The sequence below is a fragment of the Sapajus apella genome, unplaced genomic scaffold (genome assembly GCF_009761245.1).
Source record: "Sapajus apella isolate SASKATOON/1434 unplaced genomic scaffold, GSC_monkey_1.0 scaffold61, whole genome shotgun sequence".
Taxonomy (NCBI): domain Eukaryota; kingdom Metazoa; phylum Chordata; class Mammalia; order Primates; family Cebidae; genus Sapajus; species Sapajus apella.
In genome coordinates, this window is record NW_022437001.1 from 638,443 (window position 1) to 663,875 (window position 25,433).

At 36.1% G+C, this 25,433-nt stretch overlaps 1 protein-coding gene across 3 annotated transcripts in view; it reads left to right on the forward strand.

Moving 5' to 3' along the window:
- The window catches only part of FBXW7 (F-box and WD repeat domain containing 7), a 226,930-nt gene that overhangs the window by 112,523 nt on the left and 88,974 nt on the right, over window positions 1-25,433 (forward strand). For 2 of the 3 annotated variants that reach the window (XM_032246405.1, XM_032246406.1), the window contains 2 exons: window positions 18,745-18,793; window positions 19,424-19,993. In XM_032246405.1, coding sequence (XP_032102296.1) covers window positions 19,493-19,993 — 501 coding nt within the window. In that variant the 5' untranslated portion in view covers window positions 18,745-18,793; window positions 19,424-19,492. The remainder of the gene's footprint in view (window positions 1-18,744; window positions 18,794-19,423; window positions 19,994-25,433) is intronic. The other variant, XM_032246407.1, reaches the window with a different exon arrangement.

The window sequence follows — 25,433 nt, forward strand, 5'->3', positions numbered from 1 at the left end:
TCTAAAAGTTACATAATTATAATAGAAACCAAGCAAAATGAACTTCATTCTACCCTGGTTTCTTCTCTTCTCTCTAATGTCCTTAACTGTCAATACTATGACTGAAAAAGCCAAAACTACCACCACCATCACCACCACCACCACTGACAAAATCCAAAAACCTACAAATATCTACAACATTCATTCTAACCCCACAAAACATTATAATCCACTTACATCTGTTCTTTTTTCTTTCTTTTTTAGTACAGATAGAACTTTTGTTTTCATGGTAAGAAATATCATGATTTTCTTATAACTGTCTTCTCTGTGTACAAATAAAGCTACACCATTGTAGTTGTTAAATCCGTAAATAGTATCTCTTATTTAATGATCTATACTTTTTCACACAGAAATTTAAAAAGCTTTTCAGGTTATAGAACAGTATTTTTGGACAAACCTAACAAGGTAGTTGTTGACATTCTCGAACTTCAAAACACCCTAAATTTCAGTACAAACAATGCTTTGTTGTACATTCAACCTAAAACTAAGAGAAAGCATTGTGGGTTAGTCACAACTTGAATTTCTTATTACAATGAAGACTGTTTCAGGATTTTACCACTAAACTCAGCCATTCAAAGAACTAGGGAGATAGTAACCATGGTCACTACTCTCCAAAACCACCGATTTCAGATTTGTTGAAGGAATATTTCTTAGATCGTCAAGTTTCTGAATAGGTTTCCTTCATTCTGGTTTTTTGGATTTCTTTGTCATTCTGAATTCACTCTTCTTGCATAGGCAATTAGAGTACTCATTCAATAACAACAGTAACAAAACCATAAAATATGACTCCTTTTTTTCTGCAACACCAGTGTAGCTACTCAAGATACAGAACTAAAGTATTAGCAGACAGTCTTGTAGGGTATGAAGCCAGTTATATATTCACATTAGTAAAGATTATTTCACTGCATTCATGTAGCCAGCAAACATTTACAGAATGCCTACTACATACCAACAGTGTATTAGTAACTGCATATTCATTTAACCCAGAACACTGAATCATTATTCCTGATTTACAAACTAGGAAACAGACTTGGATTAAGGTTGCTTGCCCAAAGATTTATAATTAGTAAGATTCACTACCAGGTTTGAAACTCAGATATATCTGAGCCAAAATTTATGCACTAAGCCAAGCTGTCTTCCAGCATACCTATTAGTGCCTTACAGTACAAGGGAAAACAAGACACAGGTGACAGACATGTTGCCATCATGACTATCTTTTTATATAAAAAGCCTCTTGGTAAGATAACTACAACTCTCTTTTTCTCAGACCTCCTACACATTGCTTTTCCTTCAATCATCAGGGTCATGGTCCCTCTCTCCTCTCCTCCCTCCTCCCCCCACTCAACTTCCCCTAACAAAGTAAAAGAAATCAATTGAGATTTGATTAAAGAGTTTTATCTAGACTGCTTCAGGACTAAAGGGTCATGGTAATTTATACCAGCACCCCACTTCCTCCCCACACCCAAAAACTCATGTACACATTTTGATTGCTCTTGTTTTCTTAAGTGTTCTTAAAGCTATGTGTGAATCTGTTAAGTACAGTCTATACTTACATTTGATTATAAGTATTTTGGCAGTCTGAATTGATAACATTTTAGGCAAAACAATGAAATCAAATCTATGGACTCTCTGACCCAAAGAATATATTCAGCTTTGTTTGAATATATTTCATCTTGCTTCCTTACCAATTCTCAACACAACTCCATAATAATTATTATTACCTCTTATTGAATCTCATTTTGTACTAAACCTTGTTAAATGTTTTACATATGAATTGTGATTTCATTGTTACAGCAAACCTATGATATAGATGCCATATTACAGATGAAGAAATAAGGTTCAGAACCTGTGCTGCGCTGCCTCGCAAGCACTATCCATCTGATAAAAGTAGTTGAACCTTGACTCCCTCTTTCTGAATTCCAGTCCCAGGACAGTGGAAATACACAATATTGTGGTCAAAGATAAACCATTCTTAGCTTCAGCTGAGCTAATGGTTTTAAATAAGAGTAAGGAATATTTATTGGAAAAAAATTAAGTATAAAATTAGACTGGGAAAAAGCTCCTGGTCTAATTTTATTTTTGCAAAATTCTTCCATTACTGAAGTTGAAATCTTCTCCGTGAAATTTCTGCTTGGTATGGCCTCTCTGTTAGCTACACAAATGAAATTTAATTCTAATGTTATCTAGCTTATTTTCCAAGCATAACCACACTAATAGGCTGCTTTGTAATGAGTTTAGTATGGTATCAGCAGAAATGAGACCAGCAGTCATTAGGAATACCTAGTTCAAATCTTGACTCATTTTGGGTTCTTCCTACAAGGTTAGAATAATTATCTTCCAAACAAAAAATATACCCAGGGTTCCATGGGAAAGGATATAGCTTCAACTCTTTTTAGGTGGCAAGAAAATCATTCTCTAACCTCTCAAAGGTCAGGAATAGAGTTGGTGGTCCTTAAAGTTTGGTCTGGGGACCACTGGGCATTGCTGAAACTTTTACAGGAGGTCTGAGAGGTCAGACCTGTTTGCACAATACATACTAAGAAGTTACTGGCTTTTTTGCTGTCATTCTTTTCCAAGTGTATTTGACTGTACAACTTGTGATGATGTTCCTCTGATAGTTAATGCAATTATACTTAATGTTTAAAAAATGTGTCAGTTTTGATTTCTAATACAGTAAGTCTCAACAGATAGAACTCGCATAACAAAACACTTTTGGGGGTCCTTCATAATTTTTAAGAGTGTAAAGGAGGCTCTAAGACCAAAAGGTCTGGAAACTGCTATTCTAGGTTTTCCGGAGAATTATAAGGCATACAAAGACTAATAGACTCTTGATCTTGAAGGGTTTAGAGGCATTCTTATCTAATCCCCTTATTTTACAGCTTTAGAAACTGATTCTAGACATTTAAGTTCCCCGTCTAATGTCACAGAAGCTAATGAATTGCAGAGGTTAATTGGAAACCTGGTCTTAATACTCCCAGGTTATCTTAATGAGATCATGAGCATAGCATATGGATAATGTACTTCAAAGGGTATTGTAAATATTAGCTAAGTTAATACAGGTCAAATGCATGTATTAGCACTTGATGCACACCCAGTGATCAATGCTAGTAGGTTCTGATCAGAGAGAATCTAACTTCTGCTTAAATACCTTTAGTGATCAGCAGCTTCCATTCCCTGAGTAATATGTTGCATTTCTTGATCGTGTAGTTACAGCATTTTACTCAAGTCGAAATTTTCTCCTTGAAATTTCTGTTTGGTATGGCCTCTCTGTTTGCTATACAAATGAAATTTAATCCTAATTTTAGCTAGCTTATTGTCCAAGCATAACCACACCAATTTCATTAGATGGCTCTTCATGGGGCATGACTTTATTAAACTCTGTCACCATCTTATTTGTCTTTCTCAAAGAGCTCCAGTTGACTGCTTCTGTGAAATTGTCCATCTATTAATGTAAATGTTTTTTCTAATTTTACAAAGCTCCACATTGTATTGTGTACAGTGTTAAAAATAGTTTTCTGAGATTTCTCGACTCTGTTTTTCCCAAGCTTCTTGTGGCCTTTCTCTTTCCTTTTTCTCTATTCTGTGCGATTTTTATTTCAGTTCCACAGTTTCTCATTACTGTGAGGCCCTGTTGTGGAGCTCTGGCAGGTCAGTTTTGAAAGTTCGCAGAGGCTAGACTTCTCTTGTTCTTGTAGTCCTGGCTGAGGGCCTAACTTATCTGTTACTGGAGTGGGCAAACGACCTACCAGTTTCATCTGCTGAGTTGCCAGTTATTTGGGGGGATCCCCCTGTGGCAGGTCTGATCTCTCTATTGCTTCCTTTTGCTTGTTCATGCTAAGACACTGATACTGTGTAGGTCTTGGGGCTGTCAGTGGTTTGCCTTTACCCTGTTATGTTTTAGGATTCTGAGGATACTCTACCATTGGGTTTTGGTTTCGGTACCTTCTTGCTCTGTTTATAGATTTGAGAAGATCCAAAAACTGTGTTGCTGCTTTCTTCCTAGGCTTCTGTTTTAAATTAAATTGACAAAGTTAAAATTTTAAGCTAACTTTTCAAAATAAGTAGCTGTTCTTTAAAATAGGGAGTAATATCTAAAAGATTTAAATAATACAGCAATTTGTACTATTATAGATAATTTTTGACAATTGAAATGATAGTTTGTAAAGTATACATTGATACTTTTAAATTTATTTGAAAGTCAAATGTTGAAAAGTTACTAATAGACTTGCATAATATAAAGAGAAGTGCTTTACAAAGAGAAAATTCCTGTTATTTATGCAAGGTGCCGTCATTTTTTGGCCCTCATAACTTATAATAACGGTTAAGATCTTTCTTTCATACCTGTGGCATGAGAGGTAGCAATTCCTTAAGGTAGGGGTCCCCAACCCCTGGGCTGTGGACTTGTACCGGTCTGTGGCTTGTTTGGAACTGGGCTGCATAGCAGGCGGTGAGCAAGCTGGCAAGCGAGCGTTACTGTCTGCGCTCCATCTCCTGTCAGATCAATGGCAGCATTACATTCTCATAGGAGCAAGAACTGCACATGCGAGGGATTTGAGTTGCCTGCTTCTTATGAGAATCTAATGCTGGATGCAACTGATATGGGGTAGAACAGTTTCATCCAGAAACCATTGCTCCTCCCACCTTGCCTCGGTCCATGGTTGGTATTCCATGAAAGTGGTTCCTGGTTCCAAAAAGGTTGGGGACATCTGACTTAAGGGATCTGGCAGCTGTCCAGAATGTTATGGTAAAAGCAAATATAGATCATCTTGGGAACAATGTATAACTATTGGAATTCCCTCACTCCCAGTAGAGTTCTATTTTGTCCTTGAAAGAGCTTCACTGGTTATAAAAATGTGGTTGGCTGTTTGCTTTCAGTAAAGGTAGCTGTTATTCCACTCTTCTGGCCTCCACTGTTGCTATTCAAAATTAAGTTAAATGCCTAATTGCTGTTCTCTTTCTAGGTTAATTATCTTTACTCTTTAGTTTTTAAAAATATTTTCTTTATCTTGACTGTTCTGTAGTTGTACTGTGATGTGTCTGGATGTTAATTTATGCACATTTATCCTGGTTGAGATTCATTGAGCTTCCCGGACTTGATAGTTGAAATATTTCAACAGTTCTGCTGTATAAAGTTCATAGCCATTATCGCTTGAAATATTTACTCTTCCTCATTCTTCTGCTTATATCTTTTTGGTATTCCAACTAGATGTATGCTAGACCAGTGATTATATTTTCCACACCTGTCTTGCTTATTTAGTCATACATCTCTCAAGCTGCATTCTTCCTTGGGCTTTATCTGTAGGAATTCTTTGAGCTTTGAGTTGAATTTATATTGCTCCTGAGAAAATTCAGGTTTGCTTCAGCTAGTTGCCCAGGAACATTACTACCTGGTTACCACTTTTAATTAAGGTCACTGCTTGAGGCTTTCAGAGCTACACAGAGCCCTGTGTGAGGGCCTGCTTATGGTTATAAATTCTTGGGATGTAAGCAGGGGCAGGGGTCCTACTTCTTTACCTGTAGCTAAAGCTGAGACAGAAAGATTACTCACTGTCCATTTTTGTGTGGTGGGTTTATTTTCTGTTCACCCTGAACATTTATAGGTATTTACCTTGCAGAGCTCCCAGCTTTATGTGGGGTCTCCTATTAGACTATCTTATGTGGCCCTTCAACTTATTTTCTTGCCTCTAGCACCTGAGCCACTACATAAGTTAGAAAACAAGGTCTCCAAAATTTTTTAAACTCTCAGAGCAAAAGTTGTTTTTAGCCTATGCTTAGCTCCCAGGGTCCTTTGTTCTTGCCATATGGATTTCTTTCTTTCTTTTTTTTTTTTTTCCATGTCAACACTGCGGTTATATCTAACTATCCGACATACTCTTTTAATTTTTGTTTTATCTGGTATTTTCATTGTTTCATTTGAGAAAGTTTTTCATAGTATCTGTTTGGTAGTTGGTCATTCTACTAGGAGTTAGGACTTATACTTAACTCCTTCCAGGGAGACCTTGGAAGATTTTTACTAAAAATGCAATATTTAAAGTTGATTTTGAGGTACTATTAGGGGGAAACCTGGGGTGGAGTAGAAAACAAAATTACAAACGGGAATATAGTAATTAAGAGTTAGAATATGTGAAATGTTTGGTTTTGCTGGGCTTAAAATGGAATTGTGGGGTATGAAATTACTGCAAATGAGGCAGATGGACTCAGAAATAAGGTTCCAGAGAGGCCGCATGCAACTTTTGAGAGTCTTTGTGTGTCACAGTAAGGAAGATGAACTTGTGAAATCGTCAAAGGGTTATATAAGGAGGAAGCTGACACTGTCATATCTATGGCTTAGGATGTTTATTTTGGCAGCAGTTAGGTAGACGAGAGTGGAGCATTGCTCTTCAAAATTTAGTCATTGACTGGCAGTATTGGAATCACCTGGGAGCTTGTTAGAAATGCAGAATCTCAGGTCCCACTTCAGATTTACCAACTGAGAATCTGCATTTTAACAAGACTCCTAAGTGATTCATATGCATAGTCATGAATGTAACTTAACATAATGGTTAAGATCTTTCTTTCATACCTCTGGTATGGGAGGCAGCAATTCCTTAAGGTGGGGGTCCCCAACCCATGGGTTGTGGACCTGTACTGGTCTGTGGCTTGTTAGGAACTGGACGGCATAGTAGGAGGTGAGCAAGCTGGCAAGCAAGCATTACTGCCTGAGCTCCATCTCCTGTCAGATCAATGGCAGCATTAGATTCTCATAGGAGTGAGAACCCTGCTGTGAACGGCACCTGCGAGGGATCTAAGTTGATGTCTGAACCATCAACCTGCAGAGCCGATGATCTGCAAAGCAAGTGAACATTAGCTTTATTTTAAATTTCAAGGAAGACGTCTTAATTTGTTTAGAGTACATGACATTCATTTGATGTTCACAGTGTCACTTTATTTGCTTAATAACTAGCTGACTGTGGATCCTTAGCAGCGTTAGAGTTAGTATTTCAGGTTTTGAGCCTACACACCTATGTTATGTAGTGGTTTGTAACTTAAATTTGAATTCTTTAACATGTTGCTAATTACAAAACTAGTGTCTCTAGCAGACTGTTAAGAAACTGAGCAGGTTTTGTTCTCCACTTATTGTTAACACATGCAGTAACTCACCAGGAGTTTAAAACAAGTGGACTCTGGTACAGGGTACTTCTTGTTTAGTGACAGAAATGAAAAGATTTAATAATACAATGCTCTTAAAATATATATATATATATATATATATATAATAAGAGATGGAGAGAGAGTTTTACGTAATAGAACTATTCTATGTTTTGGATGTTTGATTTAGTGTCTCTAGCTATATTTCTGTTTAATGTCAAGTGCATAATATATTTTAACCATTTTATGTATTAAATGTAATAAACATTGATTTTCCTATTAGTCAAAGTTTCCGAAAAATGCAAAAAGTCTTGTTCTCAAACTAATGTTCCCTAGATCATGCACATCAAAGTCAATTGCGTTATGTGTATATAATCAGTCAAATCTAGACAGTGAAAAGCCGGGCCAAACATAAATTGAAAAAAAAAAAAAAAAAAAGAATAGAAAATAAACCTTTAGATTAAAAGAGACTGAAAAGAAGTAGCGACTCTTCTCTAAAATGGTCAAGATTAAATAATAGTTACCTAGGGAGGCTTACTTAGCTGATAAAGTGATAAATACAGGATGTAACTAAGAATAATTTAAAAGAAGTGAGTTACTTAGAGGAAGGGAGGGGGCAATGACTGAATCAGAGCACTTGGAGGAGCTTCTGGGCCAGCTGGCAAATTTCTCTGTGTTGAGCTGCTGGTGGTCACAAGAATGTATTATCTTAATATGCTAAGGTATAAAGTTTTTGTATAATTTTCTGTATCTGTTTTTATTTTACTCTAAAAATGGAAGTAGTTTTTTAAAAAAGATGATAGATCTGCTAATCTAATACAAACTTTCCTAGAGCTTCATCAGTAATAGTCCAGTGTTATCTGGATTATCTTCAGCAATCATTTTGATTCTAATTGTCATAGTAAGCATCATCTCAAAGCAGAAAGAAAGAATTTGACAAAGTGTCTTAATGATTCTAATAGAAACTCTTTGGTCCAGTACTCAGACTTAGTGCTGTTACAACTATATAATGACTTCTAAATTTGGGAAATTCAACAGATTTGAGAATACAAAACATACCTTGAAGCCAGTTAATTTGCTTTTTACACACCTCTTTACACCACCACAGCATTCCACGGCCAGTGTTCAGCACAGTAATTCGGTTGCGTAGTTAGGCAACAAGCCACAGCTGCCAGACCACTGATCTTTTCTGAATTTCTTCTGATTTCAAGAGGCTAGAAGAATTCAGATTATAAAGCATCAGGTTATCACTTTTACTGTATAGGTGTACTGTGGCTTATTGCACCTTGCTTATGGCGTGTGTGTGTGTGTGTGTGTATAACAAATTGAAGGGTTGGGCAATCTTGTGTTGAGCAAGTCTCTTGGTGCCATTTTCCAGCAGCTGACTGTGTGTCTGTGTCACATTTTGGTAATTCTGGCAATATTTCAGTCTTTTTCATTATTATTATACCTGTTATGGTTATTTGTGACCAGCAATCCCTTTGATGTTACTATCATAATTGTTTGGGGTTACCATGAACCCATAGAAGAATAAAAGATGGCAAACTTAATAAATGTTGTATGTATTCTGACCATTCTACCAACCAGCTGTTCCCATCTCTCTTTCCTTAGGCCTCCCTATTCCCTGAGACACAACATTGAAATTAGGCCAGTTGATAACCCTACAATGGCTTCTAAGTGTTCAAGTGAAAAGAAGAGTCACGTGACTCTCATTTTAAATCAAAAGCTATAAATGATTAGTGAAGAAGGCAGAGACAGGGAAAAAGCTAGGGCTTTTGTGCCAAACATCAAAGTTGTGAGTACAGAGGAAAAGTTCTTTCCTTTCCTTTCCTCCCCCCACCCCCACTTGTTTGTATGTTTAAAAAGTAGAGACAGGGTCTTGCTGTGTTGATCAGGCTGGTCTTGAACTCTTGGCCTCAAGCGATCCTCCCACCTCGGCTTCCTCAAGTGCTAGGATTGCAAGCATGAGCCACTACACCCAGCTGAAAAGTTCTTGAAGAAAATTAAAAGTGCTACTCTGGTGAACACATGAATTATAAGCGAAACAGCCTTATTACTGATACGGAGAAAGTTCTAGTGTCTGGGTAGAAGAGCAAATCATTCATAACATTTCCTTAAACAAAAGTCTAGTCCAGAGCAAGGCCCTAACTTACTTCAATTCTATGAAGGCTGAGGGAGGTGAGGAAGCTTCAAAAGAAAAGCTGGAAGCTAGCAGAGTTTGGTTCCTGAGGTTTAAAGAAGGAAACTGTCTTGATAACATGTAAGTACAAGGTAAAGCAGCAAGTCCTGATGGAGAAGCTGCTGTAGTAAGTTATCTGGAAGGTCTAGCTAAGATCACTGACGAAGGTGGCTACCCTAAATAACAGATTTTCAATGGAGATGAAATAGCTCTCTATTAGAAGATGCCACCTAAGACTTTCCTAGCTGGTCAGGGGAAATCAATACCTGGCATCAAAACATCAAAGGGACAGGCTGAACCTCTTGTTAGGGGCTAATGCTGCTGGTGACCTCAAGTTGAAGCCAGTGCTCAATGGTCATTCTGAAAATCGTAGGGTCGTTAAGAATTATGCTAAATCTACCCTGCCCATGCTCTGTAAATGGAACAACAGAGCCTGGATGACAGCACACCTGTTTACAGCAATGTTTGCTAGATATGTTAAGCCCACCCCTGAGACCTACTGCTCTCAGCGAAAGACTCCTTTCAAAATATTACTGCTCATTGACAATGCACCTGGTCATCCAAGAGCTCTGATGGAGATGTACAAGGAGATTCCTATTTTTTTCACGCTTGATAAACATAATAACATCTGTTGTCTAGCCCATGGATCAAGGAGTCATTTCTACTTTTAAATTTTATTATTTAAAAAATAGATTTCCTTTTTTTTTTTTTTTTTAATGGAGACAGAGTCTTGCTTTGTCACCAGGGTGGAGTGGCATGATCTTGGCTCACTGCAACCTCTGACTCCCTAGTTCAAGTGATTCTCCTGCCTCAGCCTCCCGAGTAGCTGGAATTATAGGCACTTGCCACCACACCCAGCTAATTTTTGTATTTTTAGTAGAGTTGGGGTTTCTCCATGTTGGCCAGGATGGTTTCAATCCCCTGACCTTGTGATCCTCCCACCTCGTCTTCCCAGAGGGCTGAGATTACAGGCATGAGCCACCTTGCCTGGCTAAAAAAAAATAGATTTTTTTCTTTCATTTATTTATTTATTTTTTTTGAGATGGATTTTCGCTCCTGTTGCCCAAGCTGGAGTACAGTGGTGTGCTCTCGGCTCCCCACAGCCTCAGCCTCACAGGTTCAAACAATTCTCCTGCTCAGCCTCTTCAGTAGCTGGGATTACAGGCATGCGCCACCATGCCTGGCTGATTTTTGTATTTTTAATAGAGATGGGATTTCACCATGTTGGCTAGGCTGGTCTTGAACTCCTGACCTCAGGTGATCCACCTGCCTCAGCCTTCCAAAGTGCTGGGATTACAGGGATAAGCCACCATGCCTGGCTCAAAAAATAGATTTCTTAAGACTATAGCTGCCACAGTGATTCCTGTGATTCCTGTGATGAATCTGGGCAAAGTAAATAAAAAATCTTCTGGGAAGGATTCACCATTCTAAATGCCATTAAGAACATTAGTGATTTATGGGATGGGGTCAAAACATCAACATTAACAGGAGTTTGGAAGTAGTTGATTCCAACTCCATGGAAGACTTTGAAGGGCTCATGACTAAAGTGGAGGACGTCACTGCAGATGTGGTAGAAATAGCAAGAGAACTAGAAATAGAGCCTAACACAGCATGACTGAATTGCTGAAATCTCAAGATGAAATTTGAATGGTTGAGGTGTTGCTTTTTATTGATGAACAAAGAAAGCTGTTTCTTGAGATGGAAACTACTCCTAGTGAAGATGCTTTGAAAATTGTTGAAAAGTCAACAAAGGGCCTAGAATATTACATAAACTTAGTTGATAAATGGATAAAGCACTGGTGGTTTGAGAGGATTGCCTCCAATCTTGAAAGAAGTTCTACAGTTAGGTAAAATGCTGTCAAATAGCATAGTGTCTTTCATGAAAGGAAGAGTCAATTGATGCGGCTAACTTTATTGTTGTCTTATTTTAATAAATTGCCACAGTCATACTGATTAGTCAGCAACCATCAACATCAAGGCAGTACCCCCCCAACAACAAAAAAAAACTGGACTCACTGAAGTCCCAGTTGATGATTAGCATTTTTTTTTTTTTTTAGCAATATAGACATTTTAAATTAAGGCATGTACATTTTTTTAGACATAATGTTATTACGTACTTAATACTGTAGTGTAAATATAACTTTTATACGCACTGGGAAACCAAAAACTTTGTGTGACCCGCTTTATTGCAATATTAACTTTTTATTGCAGTGGTCTGGAATCGAACTTGCAGCATTTCTGAGGTATAAATATTGGTGAAATCATTAACTTCTTCCTCTTTTTGTGTGGTTTCTGCAACTCACAAAGGACAGTAGCCCCAATGAAAGTCATTACAGAAGGCAGAGGAAACTCCATTTTTTTCTTTTTTTTTGATAAACTTTTCCACTGTGTGTGTGTGTGTGTGTGTGTGTGCGCGCGCATGCGCGCGCGCCTGCACACACGCACACACATGCACAAACATGCATTTACCTATCCTAGTGGGCCTTATCACATATTTCTGTTATGTAAGATCCAAATGTGTTATGGTATACACAAGAGTAATTTTCACCCCATTCTTAAAACTAAAAATGATATTTAAATCACTTTTTCTTGGGGGAAAATTTAACCCTATGGTAATTAAGTTTAGCTTTTCTTGAAATTAACCTCTTTTTATAAATTTTACAAACTCATAAGAAATGTAATACGTTTTGCTTAAGTAAGTAGCATAAGCCAAAATAGTACTTAATTTTTCTTAGGCTCAGTAGATTTAATTTAATAAATATTATAAATTGATTTTAATTAATGCTGTTTAGAAAATGAAAATTAATTGACAGTGTTGAATAGTAATGCTACTAAAACCATAAGCCAAAGCAATATGAATTAAAGTATAATTCAGACATAGTTTTATACCAGACATTGAAAAACTTTTCTGTACTCAGTGATATGATCAGGCTCAGTTGTATGCCTGTTAATTTGATTACTTCTTGTATAGGCTTGTATATGCATAAAAGTATTATTTTAAAATTTTAAATAAAATTACATTTTTGAATTTACCTCTTTAGTATAAAAATTATGTTTATCTTTTGTCCTCATTTCTTGCTGCAAATATCAATTTCAGGTCAAGCCTGAGATAAGCAAACATGTTAATTTCATTTCCAACTGAAATAAGACTATTTCTGAGCTTATTCTTGTTTGTTGAGTAAGAAAAAGATTGTTCATTGTGTTAGAAGTTGGAAAACTGCAACATAATGTTCACTGTTTTTCTCTGAGTAGCAGGATAATCTTTTCTTCATAGAAATCCAGATCTTATCTGGGAAAGATTAGTAAAACTCATCTTTAATGTATGGTAAAACTGCAGATCTTGTTCCTTTTTTCCTCAAGTCAAATTTTCACACTTAGAACATTCAGAAACAGGATCCCTTTTCCAGTTCTACACTTTTGTTCAAGTGAAGGAAAATCTGTTCAGTTTTGTTATGTAGCTCCTCCCGGTGGTTTCCAATAAGATTTGAGACTTGCTGATATCCTTCCTTACTCTCAAGCCCAAAGAGCAGTAGAAAGATTGCAAAATTTTCTTTTGTAACATGTTTTCCGGAAGCTCATTTTCCTTTGAAATCCAAGAATCTTGTCCTTTGAAATAAAGAAAACCCAACCATTTTCTTCACATCTTACAGGGACTGAAAAATAAGTACTATGTAGGCTAGTTTCTGCAGCCATTAATCTTTAAAGTATTCAACAGAGTCTAGCCTACCCTTTCCTTTAAAGGACCCATTTCAAATCAAGTACCCTATTGAGAACTTTTCCACTGCAAAGTAGATTTTTTTGTGTGTGTGGTAAGAGTTATTCCTTAAATGAGTGAAATGACCTTTGTTTAATGAAGTTAACCGTTTTATAACGACTTTCAGAGGTTGAACATTTTGCCCCAAGACCTTTTGATATTAGTACTTTTACACAGATGTTTTTTGTGTTGGTTTGGGTCCTCTGAGACACAGATGTCAAGACAAGATTTGATGTGCAGGGAATCCCCCACCATACCCTAATCCCGTCCCACATTATCTTTGGGAGCAATCCCGGTTCTAGTACTTCTACCTTGCTCAGTAGCTTGCTGGGAAAAGCCCGGAGGCAGCAAGGCCGGGGTGGTTGCCATGGATTCTAAGTGAGATAGCTGGAGGCTGTCAAGCAGCTCTGCTCCTCATAGCAGGTTAGGTTGAAGGGATATTTGAATAGGGTACCACTGTGGCCACTACACCCTCCTGGTTTCATTCAGGCTTTGACATTCTTCCCTCATGTGGATACTCTTTTTACCCTGTTACCCACCCATAGGGATGTTGTCACTTTGTTCTGCCTTTGACCTATGGGGGCTTCTTTACTATATGGATTACTCCTCACGTTTCTTAGAGTCAAGCTTTGCCACCCCTTGCCCCCTTGTTGGTCTCCCTCTGTTCCTTCCTGCCACCATCCCTCACTATAGAAAGGTTCTTTTCATTCTGTTTGGACCTACTCCCAAATTTTGGATTATCTGCCTCCCACATACACACTAAACTTGCTTGGCTCCATCTAATGGGTCTTTGACTAAATTGTTGAGGAAAAGAAGGAAGAAAAGCCATCTGGGTTTCTTACATCTGCAACTGGCTAGAATATGGTTCCATTCACTGAAATAGAGAAAATAATAGGAGGATCTAAGCACAAATTTGGTCCTTACGTATGTGGTATGTGTGCGTGTTGGGGGAAATTAGAAGTTTGGGTGTTAAAATAATGAATTTGGTGTGACTTTGCCACACCTTCTTGAAATTAGTAGGCTGAATAGAGGGGTCTGACTGGAGATAATAGATGGGGAGTCATTAGCTTCTATGTGATCGCTGAAACTCTGACTTTAAAGAAACAACAAAGAAGGGAGGAGCTAGGATGGGGCACAGTAAAATGCTGCCTGAGGGATGCACTGAGGAATGCACCAAGGGAAATTAAGGGGCAGGAGAGAGTTGTAAAGAAAGGAGAGTGAGTGACCAACAGAGTATAAAGCCACAAAAATGGCAAAAGAGTCATTAAGATTTAATGGCCAGTTTAAAATTTAGTTATTTTGGAGTAAGCCCAGATCACACAGGTGATGGTGTGAACGGGAATGAGGGATTAAATTTGGCCAAAACAGAATATATGTTATAATTCAAATAACAAAAAGTAGATATTGTCATGTGGACTGACGAATAGTCTTTTGCAGCCTTTCCAGTAAAGATATATATGATTGACTAGCCATGCTAATTTAAATTATGCAGTCCACATCCATGAAACTTCATGAATTACTTGTGTATATGATGACATTCTCCAGTATTGCCCATTTTATGTTGATTTTGTTAATGTACATTACCAAGGAGCTTTTCATCAAATTTTGCTGTCCCTGAAAGATTTTCACCTTTAAAGTTACAAATGTGATTTCTCAGCTACAGTATAGAAGATACGGAACCAGAAATACTAAAAAATGATCATTGTTTTTGAAGTATTAATCTTTTTAGTCACACAATTTTTTTTTTATAACCTGTGCGGAAGATAACAAGAAATTTGATACAGAAGGAAAAACTATCTTTTATGACTTAGTAGATAATTTACAAGTATGTGTTAAGATAGTAGGATTTATGCCTTACCAGTTTCAAAAGTACTGTAAGTGACTTGTTCAATACGGAGTACAACTTTTAAAAATGTATTTAAAGTAATTGACATTGTGTTTGTGACCTGGCTTGAAGTTCTTTTTTGGTGAAGAGCATGCTTAGTACATGACTGACTTTAAAAAGATTTGATAATTATTTACTCAGTAAACAAATGTTTTGAGTGCCTTATGAATTTTTTGTGGGTGCTGGAGATAACAGCGATGAAAAATAAGTTCCTTTTCCTTATAGAACTTAAATTCCAGTGTGGGAAGGCAGATAGTATAGAAATAAATGGATGGCTTGATGGCTGGATGGATGGATAGATGGATAGGTAGATATTTACCATGCAGCAGGTACTACTTCTGCTTTGATATAGTGCTGTGGGGATGAGTAAAGCCAGGACAAAGGAAAAAGAAAAGGTGATACTGGGGGGTATTATCAAGTTGGCTGATTAGAGAAAGTATCATTGAATAGGGGACATTTGAACAGAGTCCTGAAAGAAGTAAAATAAATAGAGGAATAGCCAGCACAAAGGCTCTGAGGTTGCAGCACACTTTACTCTTCGAGAAAGAACAGTGACAGAAAGGGTGGAACAAAGTGAGAGAGTAGTAAAATATGAGTTCAGAGTGGTCGGGGTATATATAGATAGAAGGACCCAACAGGCAACCATAAAAGACACTAGCTTTTACTCTGAGTGAAATGGGAAGCTCCTAGTGGGTTTCGAGCAGTGGAGTAACAAGATAAAACTTATTTCATCATGCATTTCAGGTACTTACTCCTAATCATGGTAATTAATTATTAATTTAGTTCATATATGAACTGGAGGGTGCTGGCTCTTTAAGAATTCAGTGAAAATCCTAGACTTCTTGCAGAAGGTGATTCCAAGCTTTGAGTTATTCTTCCTGATGATCAGTATAGTTGGTTTACTTTCTTGTTATCTTTGTCCTTAAGCTTCTTAAATGACTTTGTAGCTCAAGCCTAATGGATTATACCTGCCCATGTAAATTCTGAAAATGTTATGTTGCCCAGTGATTCAGAGGAGGCTTTGGTAATTTGCTTAACTGCTTCTTGTTTTATTGTTATAAACTGTATTCCTCAGTGTCTACTATGATTTCAAAGTTAGTATTTGCCTTGGAATTTTCCTTTGGAGCTCAGAACTCTAGGTCAATATAAGACAGGCTCTCAGAGCTCCACTTATTTAACAACTGTATCTATATCCACTTTTATTACTTTAAGCATCCTAGAATAAGCATTTCAAATGGTTTTGAATTATGACAGGTCTTTTTGAAAAACAAAGTTATTGAGAAAACTAGTTAAAGTTTATGAGAAACTTGTTTAAAACACACTCCCCTCCCCCAAGGTAGGCCTGAAATGCCACTAAATCAACAAAGGATAGTCGCTTAAAGTTACCCTGTATTTTCTAGGACTTGGGAAAAGTCATGGAGTAGCTCTGCTTTCTCTAAATAACCTATTTTGGATTATTTTGAAGAGCAGAATAATTATAATACTTCTTTTCCATCCCAGGATAAAGCTGACTGTAGGCATCTTTTTAAAGTACTCATACATCAGGACCTCTCTGGACTTTCCACTACCTTGAAAGACACTGCCAGAAGAATGTTGTTCCCTGCACTTACAAAAGGAAAAGTAATGTTCTTTTCTCCAGCCATAATTTTATGCAAAGTCCAACTTTATTTTTTCTGGGTTATCTGAGCTTTTATTTGAAACATTTATTGATGAATGTCTATAATGGAGCTTTTAATTTCTCAGATCATTTATCCTGTGTTAGATTAGCAGAACTCTTAACAACACAGTCACTTTCACAGCCACGAAAGACACTTTCATAGTCATTTGTGGACATGTAGTGTGCAGAGTGGCACAAAGTTTGAGCCACCTAACAAACCTATTTCCAGATGCTTTACCTTCTTGTTTCAGCTCTCATAGCATAAACAAGTGTCATTTTTATGGTCCATGAGGAAAAGTGCAACATTTTCCTCATTTTGGTGCTTTTTGTTAGTGAACTGTGCAGTTTGGAATGGCTTCCAAGCATAATCCTCAAGTTCTGTGTAATGTTCTTAAGTGCAGGAAGGCTGTATGTAATTTGCCTTAAAGAGAAAGTAATGTGTATTAAATAAACTTAATTCAGCCATTATCATACTGTTGACCATGAGTTCAATGTTAATGAATCAATCTAGACAGAAACACGCATAAAACAGATTATGCATTGATCAGTTGGCAAAAGTGTTGTGACCAGAGGCTTGTGAGAACTGTATTTCCCCTAGGAGCAATGGGCCAGTATTTGTAAATTCAGTGGTTGCAGCGATTTTATAGAACACAATTACTGTGAATACAAATCAACTGTATTTGATTAATGGTGGTGATTTATAGGGACTTTAGATAGCAGAAATGTTTCATAATTCCCTTTCTCTGAAACCATTGTTTAAATATGTTTAAATACATACATGCATTCAATATGTTTAAATACATGCAGAGTTGTGATGTTAAATATAATTTTACTGTAGTTTCTGGTCAAAAAAGATGAAATGTCATTGGTTAATTTGAAAGAGACATTTCTAAACATTATCCTCCAGAAAATTAACATGTACAGGAAGCATGTTGAATGTGCAGTAAATATTTGTTTTAAATTAATAATCTTTGAGTATTGTAGTGATTTTAGTTTTGGAAAAGACAGCAGTTTCATGTTAGAGAATAATATTCTTTTAGGATATAATGTAGTTACTTTAAGGTTCATGAAAGAAGACTCAGTTGGGTGTCAAATTCTCGTCCCTGCTTTACTTGAAGGTAGTAATCTTGAGAAATTTACCAAGTCATTTTGAGCTTTGATTACCTTGCCTGCAATATGAGGAACATTTTCAATTTAAAAATTCAGTGGATTTTTTATTAGTATTATTCCTGACCTTGGGTCATTTCTAGTCCTACCATGTCCAATTGCCAAGAAAACCATGCAACTTAATGTCGTTTATTAGCCGTGAGATTTTATTTTACTGAACTCAAGTTCAGTCTCAGTTGCTGATAAAATCATAATTTATATATTAATATTTGATACATCTTGACATTTTGTATTTCTGATAAGAAATAAAAGGTCTTCCTCAAATTTTAGGATATAGACTTCTGTTTGTTGATGTTTGTGTTTTATGATACAGTGTTGTAAATCATACTAAAAGTTTTCTCTGAAAAAGACTAGAATTGACAATACTTCATTTGTTAGCAGTTTGAAATTTTAGATCACGGGTGCTTAATTGTGTGTGCATAGTATGTTGGCATTATTTTATATAACTTCAAAGATGTCCATATAGATACCAGCAAAGGATAAAATATAAGAATGAATATTATGAAAAGATGCGGTATCAGGTAAAATTCGAGCCTAGGTTAAAAAACATAAACATGCTGGATATACAAAAATTGAGAAATATGATAAAAAGAAATAGGTTTAAAGCATCTGTAATGCCACTGCCTAAGATGCAGTTTATTTTGAAATGTAGTCTTCTAGTCTTCATGCAGTTTAAGAATAATCATACTGTAATCATAATTTCCAGCATTTTCACTTAGCATAATATAATATAATATCCCTGTTTTTCAAATGTTTTATGACCATTATGTTTAGGAATTATACCATATATATCCCATCTCATAGATTCCTTTATATTGAACATTTGAATTTTTATTTTTATTTACATTTATTTTTATCTCTGTTTTTGCTTTTGTGGATAAACTGGAGTGAGCATCTTCTGTATAATTTTTTTTTTTTTTTTTTAAATGTTTTAGGATTACTCCTTAGGATAGATTGCCAGAAGTGGAGTTACTGGGTCAGAGGGTATGATCTTATGAACTTTAGTCTTTTTTTTTTTTTTAATAGATTTTTTAGTTATTTGCTGTCCAGTCAATTTATATTCACTGTAAAAAATTAAAATCATAATGATTATATTTGTTACCTGCTAGAAAACTGTGTCTGAAGTCAAGATTCTGTGATAAGAGAAGCTTGGGAAATTCCCAGGGTAAAAAGCCTTTTAATTTGACTTACCTCAGCATTTCCCGAATTTAACTGAACACTGAATAGTCTTTTTTTGGGATACATTTCTTAAAATTTTGTGGAGGTTTTATATAGGATATAGTCTATGAACTACTGATGTAAAATTAAAATTGCTTTATTGGTTAAATAATGTTTTATTGGTCAAAGTAATTAAACTATAAATCTTCATGCTAAAATTTATTAAAAGAGATTAAGGTTGTTTACTGTGATTTTTGTGCATGTCTTTATAAAGTCTTATAACTCTTAAAATTAAAATGTCCTATATTGATTATTAAAGAACATCTTAATGCCTTGGTAGCATCAATACTTTTTTGCAATCTTTAATGATATTTAGAATGTAGACATATAACATGAAAGTAGAAGATAATATAGATTGTACAAATCTTTTTTTTTTCCCACTGTTTTCCCTTGCAGAATGTGAAAACCTTTGCATCTTCTGATAGTCTAGCCAAGGTCCAAGAAGTAGCAAGCTGGCTTTTGGAAATGAATCAGGAACTGCTCTCTGTGGGCAGCAAAAGACGACGAACTGGAGGCTCTCTGAGAGGTAACTCTTCCTCAAGCCAGGTAGATGAAGAACAGATGAATCGTGTGGTAGAGGAGGAACAGCAGCAGCAGCTCAGACAACAAGAGGAGGAGCACACTGCAAGGAATGGTGAAGTTGTTGGAGTAGAACCTAGACCTGGAGACCAGAATGATTCCCAGCAAGGACAATTGGAAGAAAACAATAATAGATTTATTTCTGTAGATGAGGACTCCTCGGGAAATCAAGAGGAACAAGAGGAAGATGAGGAACATGCTGGTGAACAAGATGAGGAGGATGAGGAGGAGGAGGAGATGGACCAGGAGAGTGATGATTTTGATCAATCTGATGATAGTAGCAGAGAAGATGAACATACACATAGTAACAGTGTCACAAACTCCAGTAGTATTGTGGACCTGCCCATTCACCAACTCTCCTCCCCGTTCTATACAAAAACAACAAAAGTGAGTATATTCAATATATTGTTAACCTGAGAAACTACGTATCTATTTTAATTGTAATGAAACTTTCCTCACAGTCTTTGTATTACTAAAAATTAACCTTAAGATATGTAATAATAAAATGAACTAGTTTTCTGTTTTACAGAAGGTATTAGTATTACAAGTAAAAATACTGATAATGGGACAATCTGAGTCCAAATGGAGGGAAAGTAATTGAGCCTATTACTATGAAAAATTACTAACATTAAATTTTCGTCTAAACCTTGCATCCAGGACAGGGATCAGTAGCTTGTGTGGCGTGTAGGGGTTTTGAGTGAAACATGATTTATATGAATAAAGTAATGAAGAAACTTTTTATTTGCAAGATGCAGCTGCTGGAGTGGGCTGTTTATTTACAAGTGTTACTCTAAGGCATAAATTACTCAAAGTTGCCTCAAATTAGTTCTGGTTCTTTATTTATCATTTGAGAAGTAGAAATAATGAATATTTATGTAAAGTAGACTTACAAGTTAAACTGTGCTTTGGAAAGGAACATTTTAACTTGAATAATAGCTTACTTGTTTTACAGACATTAAAATAATATCTGTAGTAGTTCATCCTCTTACTCCTACTCGCATTATTTCTTACATTTTACAGTGATTTTAGACCATAAACAATATACAAATAGATTTAACATCATATCCTTTAACCTAACTTGGAATGAAGTATCTTACACATTTAGATTAATAGTAAATTGCTAAATCATGTTTTACATTCGCTTGTGAAACCTTAACTGTCTAAAATGTGTTTTTCCCTAATTTACCTTGCCTATCTGCTAGTCAGATTTTATTTAGCTGGCATGATCTAAGAAGGAAGTGACATCAAGTAGTGATTTTTGATCCATTGTACCATCCCTATCTCTAGATGTTAACACAGTAACGTTGGATCTCAGCCAGATGGCTCTACTGCTAACAACTATAGCACTGCTTTGTTAAGGGTCAGACCTTTTATAGTGTCATTCCTCTAGCTTCTATCCTCCCTGTCTTGATCCTATTTCCTCAAGATTACTACATCAAAAGTGGGACTTATATGTCTCTTTTTTTTCCCCTGAGGGTTTAGTTAGAGGAATAGGGGTTTAATACTTAAGATCCAATTGTATTACCTTATTTCAGAAAGCAGTTAAATCAAAACTAAGCCTTGCTGAACACTGCAGAGCTATTGCTGATTTCTGCTATACTCTAAATCAAAAACAAAATAAAAAAAAGCTAGTTAGAGAAAACATTATCTTTTCCCAAAAGGAAAAGTCATCCTAATATTCTGTAGGAAATCTTCCAGTTCACAAGTTTGACAGGTGTTTTATCTTTTCTTTACCTTCAAGATAAAATCATTAACAGAAATTTTAGATGTATTATGATTACCTCTTTAAAAATGAAGTATACTGAATTTGTTAGTTTCTTTCTAGTGATTCTGAATCATTAATAACAATTATTGCTCTGTACATACAAGATAACAAGAATGGACAGGGCTGTAACCATAGCCGGAATAGATGTGTGTATGCATTTATATATACTTGTGCAATATACATGTGTATATGTATTTATTATATATGTGTATACTTTTTGATATATTGTTTATCATGAGATGATTTGCCTTCATAAGTATGGCATGAAGAATACAAAGCTATTTGATTACCAGGACAGTGATGCCCTTCTACACGTAAGATTTCAGTCTGAATTTGGCCTAAATGTTTTTCTTTTTGTCCATTCCTGAAACTTCTGCCAGAGTTCCTAGAGCACTTTCAACAGTATTAAAGAAAGTCACGTAGTACTGCATCGCCTAAAAAGAAAATGTCAGTATTTTACGTGTATAAATGTTTTAATAAAATAAATAGAAGCTCTCACTAGTTCAAATACTTTATTTTGGAAGAGCTTTAAATTCTTGATTGTTATAAAATTAAGACACTTCTGCAGATGTTACCCTAGACCATGGTTTCATTTAAGTATTCTTAAACTTTGACTTTTGAGAGTAGAGGCATAAGAAGTAAAACCCCAGTTTTAAATGTTAGCATAGGCTTAGCCTTCTACAAATTTTACTCAAGATATCTTTCAAGTTTTAGTTTTTGGCATTCTCATAAACAAACTGAATTTTATTCATCATCCCTAAATATGCTGTATAAGCAAATATACTGATGAGAAAAAAGATTTTTAATTCTTCCTTGCATTGCTTTATTCTTTGAAAGTATCTTGAAAACTGTCAAAACGCTGAGGTCAGTTTTTCCCCCCTTGTCACTAAACAGTTGTTCTTTCTGGAGCCTATGGCAAGCAATATATTTTTAAAAATTCCATATTGTCTTAATATTAAAAGTCAAGGGAAGTGGTAGTCAAGAATTGCTATTTATTAAGCTCACACTGTTGGAAAGATTCTAAGACAGATACATAAACAAAAGTTACAGAGAGACCAAATGATCTACTCCAGGTTATGCTAAGTGATGACAGATTTTAATCCTGATTTGCCTAATTTCAAAAAACCCCTTTTTCTTTCCACGTGCTATGCTGTCCCCTATGGTGGAACTTGACAAACATCACTAAACAAGATTTCCAGCATAGACTCTGGAGTGTGATGATTTTCTAATACTGTGTCCTGTTTGAAGTGATCAGAGCTACCCTTTAGAAAGGACAGAGAGGTCAGTTAACTGCTTTTCTTTGTGGTACTTAACAAAATATTACTGAAGATTTTGGGGCTCTTGGCTAAAGTCATCAGGAAAAAATGACGCTGTTAAAAAATCTGATAGAAGTCATATTCTCTTGAATCCATCAAACATGCTTTTAAAGCAAAAGTTGTGTGCTGGCTATTCCTCTAAATTTGACTAGCCTGTAAATTCTAGAGTCAGCCCACTTCTCCAGATATAAATGTCTGTCTCTTCAGTTTTAACTCCCTTTGTCAACATCCTTGTCATATATATATATATATTTTTTTTATCATGAGACGGAGTTTCGCTCTTGTTACCCAGGCTGGAGTGCAATGGTGTGGTCTCGGCTTACCACAACCTCCACCTCCTGGGTTCATGCCCAGCTAATTTTTTGTATTTTTAGTAGAGACGGGCTTTCACCATGTTGACCAGGATGGTCTCGATCTCTTGACCTCGTGATCCACCTGCCTCAGCCACCCAAAGTGCTGGGATTACAGGCGTGCCTTGTCATATTTTTTAAAAAATTTTGTTTTCTGAAGAGATGCCCAGCTCATACTGAAGAACCTTTGACATATTTTATGCAGAGTATCAACTCATTTTCTACTAACCTGAAAAACAAATGAGGTGATTATTAGGCCAGATTTGATATCCTTATCTTTTCATGAAGAGAAACGTGTTTGAGCACTAATTTCTGATGCTTCCGTATCTATCTTAATGGCTTCCACCTGTTTTCTTCTCACATAACTTCTTTCCTTACATCAAATTAGTCTTTTTTTTTTTTTTTTCTTGCATCCTGATTGTTAGATTCCTCCTGGTAATTAAACAGTTTTTATCCATTTGCTTCAAATAAGAAATAAATGTTTATCAAAAATATGTATAAAGAATAGTTAGGTGAGGCGGCTCACACCTGTGATCCCAGGTTTTTGGGAGGCTGAGGTGGGCAGATTGCTTGAGCCCAGGGATTCAAGACCAGCCTGGGCAACGTGGCAAAACCCTGTCTGTCCCTACAAAAAATACAAAAATTAGCTGAGTGTGATGGCATGTGCCTGTGGTTCCAGCGACTTTGGGGGCTGAGGTGGGAGGACCATTTGGGCCCAGGAAGTTGAGGCTGCAGTGATCTGGGCCACAGAGCAAGACCCTGTTTGAGAATAAATACATATATAGGGAGAAGGATATGGAGAAGCATCTAGTGTATTGGAGTCTAGAGGCCTAAGACCCTCTCTTGTCTCTAAGTTCTGAACAGTAGAGGTATCAGGTAATAGGATCATTAGCCAATCAGGGGGTATCTGGTCCACCTCCTAGGACCAGTGTTGCTGAGCAACTTTGTAGGGCAGTATGACTAACACTGGAAAGACAACGGGGCTCTAAGTTACTCTGTTGTAGATTTCTAGAGAATGATAGGTTCTTCAGAAAGTCGCTGGCCTAGTCCACTTGCAAGACAAATAAGTTTAAATTCTGTTTGGTATAGACATGTCCAGAGAGCAAAAAATGCTATTTAAGGCAGTCGTCTTGAAGAACATCCACTAGTAAATATGGCCCAATGAATAGTGACGTACCCTACCTTTGTGAAGGAGGAAAAATGAAACATTGACTCAGCCTAGTTTAGCCCAATTTTAAACATGTGGGGAGGATAATGGAAATGGGAGAAATGGGTCAATGGGTGAGATGGGTTTTCCCCTAACATAGTAGAGTGATAAGAACTTTTCAGATCTGAGTTTGAATTCTGATTATGCCACTTACTGTATAACCATAAGTATATAACCTCATTGAACCTATTTCTTTATCTGTAAAATAAAGACTACAATGCCTACATCTCAAGGTTTTTGTAAGGATTAAGTGAAATGATTTATGTAAAACAAGTGGTATAGTGCCTGGAACACTGAGATATTTTACAGATATAGGCCTTGTGAGCTCGTTTTATCTGTCTCCTGTGCCTTACCTCAAAACTCACAAAATACACTCTATTCCCTACAGCAGTTGTCAATCTATCTATATATGTTTTATGACCTTCAGCATTCAGTCATCATATCACCCTCTAGTGGAGAAAGAAATAGAGAAATAGGTAAATTCTTTTAAAAGGGTGCACAGGAGGATCAGAGGAATACTATAATAAGCTAGGCCCATCTTCAATAAAAATAGACATAAAATTTGAAGCCAATGCTACCCATAGGTCTCCCTAGTTAATAAATATGTACCCTTTCCTTTCATTAGAATTGAAGTCAATTTCTCTAGACTTTCTTCTAATCTTAAAACTTCTATATATTTAAATGCTTTATGAATCTTCCATATAGGTGCCAAAATGAATTTTAGCTCATGATTAATTTCTAATTAATGCCTGTTAATATAGTTTTAAAAATATTTGTTAATATTATTTTAAACTATAATAGCTCTAAATGTTGGTGATAAACTGTATCTCATTCACAGCAGGTAATTACAGATTATTATTATTAATTATTTAAGAGATGGGGCCTTGCTGTGTTGCCCAGGCTGACCTTGAATCCCTGGGCACAAGAGATGTTCCTGCGTAGCTAGGACTACAGGTATGGACCACCATGCCCAACTCAAAAAGTATTTTAGTTAAGAGTTTTCATTGTAGACTGATGGATAATCTTCACACCAAATGGGCCATTTTAAAATTGTTTTATAATGTTCCATTGATTTGTTCTTTATACAGATGATAAACTTCCCTGAAGTATACACAAATATCACAAATAGTTATCTTCAAAATATTTCCAAAGCAAATTTGTTTCATATGTGTATTATAATGATCTGATC